The 12,300-nt window shown below is 47.5% G+C and overlaps 1 protein-coding gene across 3 annotated transcripts in view; it reads right to left on the bottom strand.

Annotated features, from left to right (window-relative positions):
• The window catches only part of NPC1 (NPC intracellular cholesterol transporter 1), a 56,748-nt gene extending 44,660 nt beyond the window's left edge, over positions 1-12,088 (bottom strand). For all 3 annotated transcript variants that reach the window (XM_026456018.2, XM_026456019.2, XM_026456020.2), the window contains exon 1: positions 11,433-12,088. In XM_026456018.2, coding sequence (XP_026311803.1) covers positions 11,433-11,489 — 57 coding nt within the window. In that variant the 5' untranslated portion in view covers positions 11,490-12,088. The remainder of the gene's footprint in view (positions 1-11,432) is intronic.
• Between the last annotated feature and the right edge of the window lie 212 nt (positions 12,089-12,300).

The raw sequence follows: 12,300 nt of genomic DNA, 5'->3' as shown, positions 1-12,300 counted from the left end.
AACAGGCACCTTAACATTTTGAAAAATATTAATTAAAGTAGACCAAATGCCTATTTGTCAAGTCAGTGAAGTAGGTAATGGTAATCACTTATTTACGTAATTTCTATTTCCTGTTTATTTGTTGATAAGAGGAAGCTATAGTTCCATGTAAGAAACACCCAGAATCACAGTAAAGAGAAAAGCAAGATAGTGACTTAGCAATTACTAAAGCACCATTTTTGCACATCTGCACCAGGAACTATATAAGCTCGAAGTAATGAAAGAATATTTCCATATGTATTTAGGTTAATTAATATCAATAGATCATGAGTAACATGAAGAACAGAACAACAAAACCACAAACATCAACACCCCAATGTAAAGAACAAGAATGAACTTCCTGTCCTTGAGATTGAAGTAGAAAGCAAAGAATGTGCTAACTTTAAGGAAAAACACCAAAGCAATCTCAAAAGAAACTGTAAAACCTTTTACGTAAAGGTTTCTCAAAAGCCACTCACATTTCCCATGTGAGAGTCACAAGGTTGTCAGAAAATTCAGCGGAGGGGAGGGGTCAGTGTGAATCATCAGGTCAGTGCCTTGCTCTGAAGGCTGCTGCCCAAAACACACCCGATCCTCTGCCTCACGATGGACTCAGAAAGCCACCGAGGGCCCAGCTCGCCAGGGCCCCGGGCTTACAATCGTCTGTTCTACAGGGAAACAGAAGGTATCAAGAAGCAGCTATGGCTCCCAAGAACCCTGATGGAAAAGCCATAAAAAAAAAAAAAAAAAAATCTGAACAGACGTCACAATATGAAATTCTCTTCAGTGACAGTGGCACATGACCTACACACAGGCAAGAAGCTAAGTCAGTCTGTGTTGGTCCCTCAGAATCAAAATACAAATCCCACAACAGTCCCTGCAGCCCTAAAACACGAGAGGAAAAAGTCAGCAGGAGATTGGGATTTGTATGGGTGGGGAAATCCAAGGCATCAGTATCACTTTTCTTTGAATTCATTTTTCAGATGTTCTAAAATAAAAATTACGACTTGACTCTTTGAAAGTCATGTTTAGGCCACAAAGGAGGGAAATTATACAAATGAGGAAGTGACAAGCCTTCAACAAAGCCACATATGAACCCTGTGCCAAGATTCCACCACTATTTTTATATAAAGAGAATCCCAATTGTTATTCCCATAAACCTGGCGATTCTAAGAAAAAAAGAAACAGTATTGCAACTCTGGGTTTCCAGCTAATGGAAAAAAGTCCTAATGAGTAAAAGTCATTACCTATCTAGCTGAAGTTTAAAAAGGCAAAAGCTGACTACAGAGGCACAGGAAACTGCTGAGGTTTATACGAAAGTTTAAATACAAAGAACTCCGCCCTAGACCTGCAGAACTCTCCAGGGCTTGGCCTGGCTCTGCCTCAGGGGCACTCTGGCTGGTTACCCACAGGAGCGGGGTGACAGACACAGACCTGCGGTCAACACACTGCAGCTCCGGCCTGATGAAAAGGACGGGTGTCTGGAGTCTAAGATCCCCTTACTCAGCACTTGGTACTACAGATGTGAATAAAGATGACCCATTGCTGTTTAGGTTCCTTTTCACAAAGATCATTCTTTATTTATTTCAAAGCAAGTGCTATATCCACCCACTTGGTGGAAGACGGGTGGGTGAGAAGGCAGCACGGAGTGGGATCAGGAGTCCTGGGTTCTGATCCCAAGAGCTCATGAGGCTCTCAGTGTGCTTGTTGAGCTGGAGCGCACCTGGGATCACACCTGGAGCAGGCTACCTAATCATGTAGGAGTCTTCCTACCTGGGAAATGAAGCTCATAAGCTCTGCCTACCTCACAGGTTCCTGTGAAGATCAAATAAGGGCCTATCTGTACATACACAGTAAGTACTCAGTCAACTACAGAGCACCGTGCAATCAAATATAAGGAATTATTATTAACGTCTTCTACCTGCTTGGGACCTCGACAAAGAGGTTCCAAAGACCTAAAAAAATAACACATGAGCCAAGGAAATTTGGGCTTGAATCAACACTCAGGTTTGCTTCTCAAAAAGTCATCTCCTAGAGACACAGCAGGGAAGACCAAAAAAAAAAAAAAGTCATCCTGGCCCGGAGTGGTGGCTCACGCCTATAATCCCAGCACTTTGGAAGGCCAAGGAAGGTGGGTCGCTTGAGCCCAGGAGTTTGAGACCAGCCTGGGCAACATGGTGAAACCCTGTCTCTCAAAAATAACAACAACAAGCTAAGCGCAGTGGCTCACACCTGTAATCCCAGGACTGTGGGAGGCTGAGGCGGGCAGATCACCTGAGGTCAGGAGTTCAAGACCAGCCTGACCGACATGGAAAAACACTGTCTCTACTAAAAATACAAAATTAGCCAGGTGTGGGGGGTACACGCCTGTAATCCCAGCTACTTGGGAGGCTGAGGCAGGAGAATTGCTTGAACCCGAGAAGCAGAGGTTGCGGTGAGCCAAGACTGTGCCATTGCACTCCAGCCTGGGCAACAAGAGCGACTGTCTGAAAAAACAAAAACAACAGCCGAAAATTAGTGGAGCCTAGTGGCACATGCCCATAGTCCCAGCTACTCAGGAGGCTGAGATGGGAAGATCACCTGAACCAGGAGGTTGAGGCTGCAGTGAGCCGAAGAGATAGCACCACTGCACTCCAGCCTGGACAACAAAGTGAAACCCTGTCTCAAAAAAAAAAGTCATCCTGCCTAAAGAAGCAACCTAAGCCAGCAGGACCCAGAGACTTACAAAGCACTGGCGGTGTCCTAGGCTTAGGCACTGTTTTAAACACTCTTCATATGTTAAACCAATTAATCCTACAACAGTTTGATGAGGCAGGCGTTATTATACCCCTTTTACAGATGCAGAAACGAAGGCACTGAGGCTAAATAACTTGTCCAAGGTCACAGTGCAAAGCCAGGATTCAAAACAGAGCAGTTGACTCCAGAAAGCAGGTTCTCAATAAAAGAGAATCAGCTGCATCATGAAAAGTCCTCCCTGCAGCATCACACCCTCCCAAAACCCCACTGTGTGCAAGAGCATGAGCACTGTGCACCCACTCAATAGCCGCATGATGGGAGAAGCTCGGCCGTCACTCCCTTCTCACCAACAGCTGAAAGTGGAGAGCCAGCTTCCTGGCCCCCAGGCCTGCCTCTGCAGCTGCTCCACCTCAGGGGCCTCCACATCTCCATCTCTTTCTCTTCTGTGTTTGTAACCTCATCTCTCTCTTGGTCCCTTCACCTGCACTTCCCTATAAACACTGCTCTAATTATATCCACAAACCCCTTTCTCAGCTTCAGTGATCTCCAGCTTCCCTCCAGCAGCACTTTCCACCAGCTGCCCGACAGCCTCAGTGCTTAAGAGGAAACCAATCTTTCCTCTATTTGTATTTCCTCTTCAACAGAGTTTCAAATGAAAACCTCAGGCACCTTTCGAACCCACCGCGTGTCCCACAGCGAACCTGCCGCTCACTCCCAGGGAGGCTCCCTCGTGCAGCCTTCTGCTCTCACCTGGACCCGGCAGTGTCTCCTGTGCACAGATGCCTGCCGCTTGCCTCTTACGGAACAGCGCTCAACGTTTTCTGGTGCTCAGAAACCTACAACCCACCCTTCCCACTGCCTGTGCGACAAGCTCCAGACACCTCACTCCGGCTCTGCCCACTCTCCTTTCTACAGTATTCCAAACCTATCACTCTAATCGCCAACCCTTCCTTCCGTCTCTCCCACATGAAGTAGGACCTGCCTGCCTCTGCCTTGGTCATGCCCTAGGATCAAGCAAAATTTATAAGAATTGCAAAGTTGTGATGTTGGGAGAAGTTGCAAGAGTTATTTTCTTGCTTTTGTCTCAACTCCCTTGTAAGACGGTAAAATCCTAGAGGGCAGAGCCTAGGTGTGTAATCCTTTCTTTGAAATTCCCTACTGTATCACATCTGGTGTTCATGGATGCAGAACACGTCAAAACTCACCATGAGCTGAGGGAGTACAACTGGATTATCTAAATTCAGAAATGAGAAGTGCTGATTGTTTTGGCTTCTACCCAGAATTTTGTAGTTACACAGCTACAGAGTTTCCATTTTTAAAGGTTAGATCATATGGATATTTCACAACATGCTCTAGAGTTTAATTATTATGAAAATGACTGCATATGGAAGCTTCTTTCAACAATGATAGGAACAGTTCAGGAAAGGTTAAAAAATGCCCCTTCTAGGCCGGGGGCGGTGGCTCATGCCTGTAATCCCAGCACTCTGGGAGGCCGAGGCGGGCGGATCACAAGGTCAAGAGATAGAGACCATCCTGTCTAACATGGTGAAACCCCGTCTCTACTAAAAATACAAAAATTAAGCTGGGCGTGGTGGCGGGTGCCTGTAGTCCCAGCTACTTAGGAGGCTGAGGCACGAGAACAGCGTGAACCCGGGAGGCGGAGCTTGCAGTGAGCTGAGATTGCGCCACTGCACTCCAGCCTGGGCAACAGAGACTCCGTGTCAAAAAAAAAAAAAAAATGCCGTTGTGTTATATGTCAGCAACTTTGGCAACTGCTAAACTGGACCCCATTCAGGAGCTCCACAAGCACACATTATCACACGGAAAAGCTCTGAAGTCAGTGAGAATTCTATTCCACTGCCGTTAGGAAATCCTAAAGCATTAACTAACATATTCAAATACTTACTGAACATCTATTGTTCTCTAGGCATGGTGGTAAAATAAATAAATGAAACAAATATACTTACTGAACATCAACTGCATGCCTCATTTTCTCAGACACTCTATGTAGTAGCACGGCAGAATTTTACAGGTAAGTGAAGCAGGCTCAAAGATACTCTGCGGTCGCATGGCTCATAAGTAACATGATTTTGAACACCAAGTTAAGCATTCTCCACCCATCCACCTTGTCCTCCTGCCTCCCCCACACCCAGCTTCTGTACCATTTAAACTCTAGTACAGTTTATGCAGTGATGTATCCTCAGAATTGGAGAATGCACTGGAGATGAACTGTCCCATCCACGATGATCCTATACAAGTGTTCCTTCCATATAAACTTGATCACTTGTAGAAATAATGCCTACCGTTTCCTATCTTTTAAAGTATTTCTCTAGGCAGTTGTCAAGCAATGACTCACTTAGTACCACTGACAGTCCTCAACCCCAGGGTAGGACTTGCCCATCCACCAGAGCTGAGAGTGCAGGGCTTGGCACCAACATTTGTGCCCCTGTCCTGGATGGGTAAAGCTAATGGCAAAACATGGAGCGATACCCAGCTCAAGCTCCAGCGAGGGGATGGAGGAGAGGGGCTTGCTGGTTAACTTCCTTACCTCATTGCTTCTCCAGAGAGCAGAGGCTGGCCTGGCCAGACAGGACAACACAGGCTAGAGCGGAGGGAGTGGCATGGAGAATCCTGTTGAGATTAAGCTGCCTGCTATTTCTTTGGAGTCAGGGAGGCAGACCAAACAATATGGTAGGACATTTAGGGTGGAGGCTGCCCGGCTGGTCTGACTTCTATTGACGGAAATCTCTGGAAGTGTTTTATAGCCAACCAGGCATGAACAAATCTACATAACAAAGGATAATTTGTGTGTGCACCAGGCCTGCCTGCATGTGGGTGTTTAAGTCAAATATTTTGAGTGTTAAGTGTGCTCAGCTAGTCCAACTCTTCGTTCTACAGATAACCCCTTTGGATTCTGGTTTTTTATGTGACTCACCCAAGGTCATATTACTGTTAGTCTTAGACATTTAGGAGCCACAAAACTAAAACAAAACTATGAAAGTGGGTGCCGGTATACACTGTCTGCAGTTTTTTCCCTATGGAATGTTCACAGTGTGGTGACTGAACCACGGGTCAGGCCGGCAGGCTAAACCCATTCCTGATCTATTACAGACTACTGGAAGAGCCACACTGGGGATGGAACCAGGCCTTGAATGAGATCGCTCTACTAAACAAGTGGAATATCTGCTGAACACCTCTTCAATTAAGCTTGCTAAACACCAATAATCTAGCCTTAAATTTCAAAAAACTAGGGCACAGAAGTCAGAAGATGGCAGTTCAAACACCCAATCTGCCATCTACCAGCTACGTGACCTTGGGACAAATTTGACCCTTGATGTCTGCATCTATAAAATAGGAAAAACAGCATTACAGCCACCTTAAAGGGGCTCTGCGAGGATAAAACAAGATCGGATGTGACAGCAATGGAGTACTGTGCAAAATTTGGGTCGCTTTTGTCTTATGTAATCTAGTATACAGCACCCTGCAAATTTTTTTAAGAGCTTTACTGATGTAATTTACATACCATAAAATCCATCCTTTTCAAGTGAACAGTTCAATAGTTTTGGGTAACCATTAGGCACCTCTCCCGGCTATTTTCTCTGTTTTCATCTTGTCCACCTGATACCTTCATTTATCCTCCAAAGCCCAGCTCAAAAACAGACCCTCCATTAACACTTTATCTTCATTCTTACCTGAGCCCTTCTTACTGTATTACCATTTCTTTATGTATCCAGCCTTCCCCCCATCAACTATGAAGACAGCGATAGTAATTACGAACATTTACACAGCACTTGACAGTGTATAGATGGCCTTTTCTTCTTTACTATTTACGTATTGTTTCGGACTAGTCAAGTGCAGTAGTGAGAAGGGGGAAAGAGTAGAACAAGGAGTTCAACCTGTAACTGACTTTGATCTATTGATAACACACTACCTTGGAACCAGCCTAGACTGATTTTTTTCATGGGTTCTTTTGATCTTATCCTTTGTTGTGTCAAGGGCAGCAAATTCGTATTTATGAAATTATTTTGAGTTCCTCTTGTGACCTAAGCAAGGACAGTAACAAGAAGTTAGTTTTAAAGCTCCTCTCAAATCCTCCAACAGAACATCTGCACCAGAGAGAGTTGGTTTTTAAAAAGTTTCCTTGCCAAAGCAAATGTTCCAAAAATTTGAAAGTGAGAAGCATAGTCCAGATGAAGAAAAACCTGGCTGGCTGCGGCTGATCATTGCCATCACCTAGAAACCAACTGCAAACCCAATTTTGACTGCCACTAGTTTCTAAGTCTCTCCCCAAAAATCCATTTCAGGGCCCAAATAGCTTATGATTGAAGAGTCCCAGTGGGCTAGGCATGGCGGCTCACACCTGTAATCCCAGCACTTTGGGAAGCTGAGGCAGATGGTATCACTTGAGCTCAGGAGTTCAAGACCAGCCTGGGCAACCTGACAAAACCCCTTCTCTACTAAAAATATAAAAAATTAGCTGGGCATGATGGTGCACACCTATAGTCCCAGCTACTCGGGAGGCTGATGTGGGAAAATCTCCTGAGCTCAGGTGGTCAAGGCTGCAGTGAGCTGAGATTATGCCACTGCGCTCCAGCCTGGGCAACCAGAGTAAGAACTGGTCTCGGGAAAAAAAAAAAAAAGATTCCCAGGCCAGCATGGTGGCTCATGCTTGTAATCCCAGCACTTTGGGAGGCCAAGGTAGGAGGATCTCCAGCCCAGGAATTCAAGACCACCTTGGGCAACACAGCAAGACCCTGTGTCTACAAAAAATTTAAAAAGTAGGTGGGCATGGTGGCGTGCACCTGCAGTCCCAGCTACTTGGGAGGCTGAGGTAGAAGGATAGCTCCAGCCCAGGGTCGGTGCTGCAGTGAGCCACAATCACACACTGCACTTCAGCCTGGGTGACAGTGCGAGACCCCATTTCAAAAAAAAAAAAAAAAAAGAGTCCCAACTCAAGTGTCCTGGCCACATTTGTAGATGATACTGGAGAGCAATAGTTTTTTTTTTTTTTTTTTTTTTTTTTTTTGAGACGGAGTCTCGCTCTGTCGCCCAGGCTGGAGTGCAGGGGCCCAATCGCGGCTCACTACAAGCTCCGCCTCCCGGGTTCACGCCATTCTCCTGCCTCAGCCTCACGAGTAGCTGGGACTACAGGCGCCCGCCATCTCGCCCGGCTAGTTTTTTTTTGTATTTGTAGTAGAGACGGGGTTTCACCATGTAGACCAGGATGGTCTCGATCTCCTGACCTCGTGATCCACCCGTCTCGGCCTCCCAAAGTGCTGGGATTACAGGCTTGAGCCACCGCGCCCGGCCAATAGTTATTGTTCTTAAGGAGCCTGCAATTCAGTAGTGCAATTAGAAAATATTTGTCTTTCACAAGCATAGCTGGCATAGTTAATCCAATTTTACAGAGGAGGAAACTGAGGCTCCAGAGGATAACTGGCTTACCCAAGATCACTCTCGGGAACAGAGAAGAGTCCAGACCCACACCAAGGTCTTTTAACGAGGCAGCCAATGCTGCTGCAGCAGTTTAAAGAAAGGTCCAGAACTTCAGAGGGAAGGGATTCTAGTTAGGGGAACAGGACAAGAATGTCGTAGATAATGTAGCATGTGAAATGTAGATAATGAAGACAGCAGGATTTTGCTAGCAAGCAGTTCAATTTGACTGGAGAGCTGATGCCCTTCACAGAGCTGGAGGTCAAAGGGCAGAAAGAGGCACCTGAGATCAGAGAGGACTGATCCAGGCTTCCGCTGTAGGTAATTTGCCATGCTTAGAATACTGCATCCCTTTTAGGAGTGGAGAGTGAGGGTTACCCAGGAAAGAGAGAGCACACTGTCTTCATGACCAGAGTGATTCTTTGTTCTGGGTAATATAACAAACACTGAAGGAATACAAAGGCCTATTCAGCAAGTCCTTTTCCCTCTGCCCACCGGCTCAAATTAAAAAAAAAAAAAAAAAAAAAAAAAAAAAAAAAAAAATCTCATTTTCCCCTTGATTACTTATGTTAGTAAAATTTCTGATCACAGCATCAGTCAAGGAATAGGAAAGATGGGGAAAGATTTCCCATTGTCATTCCAATTTCAGATGGTTGTTCTCAACCACTCCCAGTCTTCTCAGGAAAAGCCATTTTAATGCTTAATTTCTACCCAGACTTCTCTATGCTCCAAGTCCTTCAAGATAAAGCTTATCAAAATTACAGCCAGAAGAAATAAAGGCTATGCCTCAAAACTGCATACGTTTTTTTGAATGACTACAGGATTTAAAAACAAGGCAGTTTAGTAATGTTATTTCATCATCTGTACATACTGAATATTAAGAAAAAGCAACAATCCCCCCAACATGTATTTCAGACCTTACGCAGGACAACTAGTCTATAATTCCATGATAGAACTCTACTAGCACTTAGACTGAAGCTAGATGAGCTGCTATCATTGGTGTGAATTCTAAAAGCAGACACTCTCTCCCAATCTGTTTGGCTTCAAGGCTCCACCCCAAACTGTTCAGGTGCACTGAAAGCTTTTAGACATGAGGAATTTCTAAAATAATAATAGGATTATTTCCAGTTAAGGTTTACAGACCTTGAAAAGGCTGCCAGGCATTTTTGCAAGAGACTTACAACAAACCTCTGACCTATCCCAAATGTCACAGAAGAAGCCCTCATTGGCCATCAGCCTTGGATACTTGAGATTTAAAAAATATTTGCGAGAGAAAGCTACTTAATAATGTGAAGCCTGGCTGGGCAAGGTAGCTCACACCTGTAATCACCACACGAGGCGGGCAGATGGCTAGGTCAGGATTTTGAGACCAGCCTGGCCAACATGGCAGAACCCCATCTCTACGGAAAATACAAAAATTAGCTGGGCGTGGTGGTGGGCACCTGTAATCCTAGTTACTCGGGATTCACCAGAATTGCTTGAATCCAGGAGGCAGAGGTTGCAGTGAGCTGAGATTGCGCCACTACACTCCAGCCTGGGCAACAGACTCTGTCTCCAAAAAAAAAGGAATCCTGCCAATTTAAGGTCCTTATCTAAAACTCTAGGTGGCGCCAGGAGTGGTGCTCACAATAATCCCAGTGCTTGGGGAGGCCAAAGTGGAAGGACTGCTTGAGGCCAGGAGTTCAAGGCCGCAGTGAGCTATGATGGCAACACTGCCCCCACGCCTGGGCAACAGAGCAAGAACCTGTCTCTAAAATAAATAAATTTTAAAAATACATTTTAAAAAACTCCAGGGAAACAGAATAGCTCTATTTTCTCTAAGGCACACAATTGCTATTATTTATTTCTCTATTTTTTTTTTGTTCTGAGACAGGGTCTTGCTCTGTTACCCAGGCTGGAGTACACTGGTGTGATCACAGCTCACAGCAGCCTCAACCTCAACAATGAAAAGAAAAACAAAATGTTTTTAAGACAGGGTTTCACCCCCAGGGCGCGGTGGCTCATGCCTGTAATCCCAGAACTTTGGGAGGGTGACGCGGGCGGATCACCTGAGGTCAGGAGTTCGAAATCAGCCTCAACATGGAGAAACCCTGTCTCTACTAAAAATACAAAAATCAGCCGGACGTGGTGGTGCATGCCTGTAATCCCAGCTACTCGGGAGGCTGAGGCAGGAGAATTGCTTGAACCTGGGAGGCAGAGGTTGCGGTGAGTCGAGATCGTGCCACTGCACTCCAGCCTCGGCAACAAAAGCGAAACTCCGCCACAAAAATAAAAAATAATAATAAAAAAAAGCTCTTAGTCCAACACTGGATCAACATCACCTATCCCCTTCTGAGAACTAAATAGAAGTCGAAGGAGAGTTTTTTTCTAGTCCACGGAACTCCCTCTCCCGATTCACTACTACCTATTGATGCCACACCTCTGTGAGGGGCGTTAATACCCACAAGGACACAATTCCCCGGAGGCACTCTCATCCTGGTTTAGTTTAAGGAGAGCCACAGCGTGACACTGCCCCCCTCCAGTTTTAAAAGAGGAAACTACAGACACACAAACAGTGAGGTGCTCTTTCCCAAAGCTATTAAACGAAGCAGAAGGCCCCCCCCCACCCCCCCGAAGGAGTCAGCAGGACACCGAGTTCCAGGCCCCACCCTGTCGCTGGCTAATAGTGACAAGGGGAAATTCAATACCGTCCTGTGAGCCTCAGTGTCCTGAGGTGTAAACAGGAGTTGATGAAAAGTAACCTGCCCTCTTTAGAAGACCAAGCTGACTTATGTCAAGTACTCAAGGCAGTTTCACTGGGTGCCTGAGGAAGTCTGTGTCTCTTCTCTAGCTCTGCTTCCACCTCCATCCTCAGGTGATGAAAAGAGGAAATAAAGTGGTTAGAGCTCCTAAATTGTGGAGTTCGTGTGCATGTAGCAGAATTTTTTAAAAAACAAGTAGTGTCCGTATCCCACTCTACCTACCCACTTTCCTCCCTTCTTCTGGTGCCACGTCCTACACAGAGAAATCAGGTGACCACAGATGGAATAGGCTCACAACAGGTCAACCAGCCCCCACTGCCATCTTCTTCCAGACCACAGGAAAGACAGCACGGCCGGAGACAGAAACAGGACAAGGGAGAGACCTCTGAGCTAGACCAACTTCCCCAGGACCCGGGCCTGAGCCGCCGCTGGGCCCGTCGCCCTCACCGGCTCTCGGCCCCGCCACCTCCCCACAGGGCGTCCCGGTGGCCGGCGACCGCTCACCTGCGCCGGACACAGTAGCAGCAGGAGGAGGCCAAGGGCCAGGCCGCGAGCGCTCATGCTGTGGCCGCGCGAGGCTGCAGACACCGGCGGCCGCTCTACTTCGCCGGGCTGTTTCAGCACCCCGCGCAAGAAGAGCGGAGGAGCAGGAGCAGGCGCGGACGCCAGCAGCAAGCTGCGCGCGCAGGTCAGGAAGGAAGAAGGCGTCGTCGGCTCCGCCCCTTCTGGGAGGTGCCGTTGCCGGCGCTCCCTGCCCAGGACTGGGGCGGGGCCAGGGCCGCCGCGCCCTCGCTTCAAGGTTCCCTGCTTTGCCCTTCTCCTCAGCCCCTGCAATCCTCGGGGGCCAGGCGCGGGACTTATGGAGTCTGGCTGGGCCCAGGAGAGTTATCTGTGGAGCTGTGCAAACAGTTTCTGGCCGTGATGTTTCCCCTTTTCGTCTGTGGGTTGGAGGGGGCGGACGAGGTTTCAGCGAAGGGTAGAGCTGTTCTGGGCGACTTCCGGGTAAGCTCCCGCCCGGCCGCGGAGTCTCTGTTTGTTTAGGCTCCGACAATTACGCTGAGCGACTTCTCCTCCCAACCCAGTCACCCGAAAGGAATCTCGGCCCTGGCGCTTTCTAGCAGAGCCAGGGGCGGTGACGCGCGGTGGCCTGACCTTGTGACGATCCGCGAGCGCGGCGGGCGGGGGAGCGGACCGCGGAGTGGGCGGCGGCCGTGCGGTCAGTCCCGGGAAAAAAAAGTGCGGGCGCCGCGCCACCTGCTGGCCCAGCCGCGTTGCCTAAGCCCGTGGGCGCGAGGAAAACCCGAGGTGGGGACCAAGGTGTATTTTAAGTTCTCCTTAAGGCCGGGCGCGGTGGCTCAAGCCTGTAATCCCA

The sequence above is a fragment of the Piliocolobus tephrosceles genome, chromosome 18 (assembly GCF_002776525.5).
Source record: "Piliocolobus tephrosceles isolate RC106 chromosome 18, ASM277652v3, whole genome shotgun sequence".
Taxonomy (NCBI): domain Eukaryota; kingdom Metazoa; phylum Chordata; class Mammalia; order Primates; family Cercopithecidae; genus Piliocolobus; species Piliocolobus tephrosceles.
This window is presented reverse-complemented; position numbering and strand designations above follow the sequence as displayed.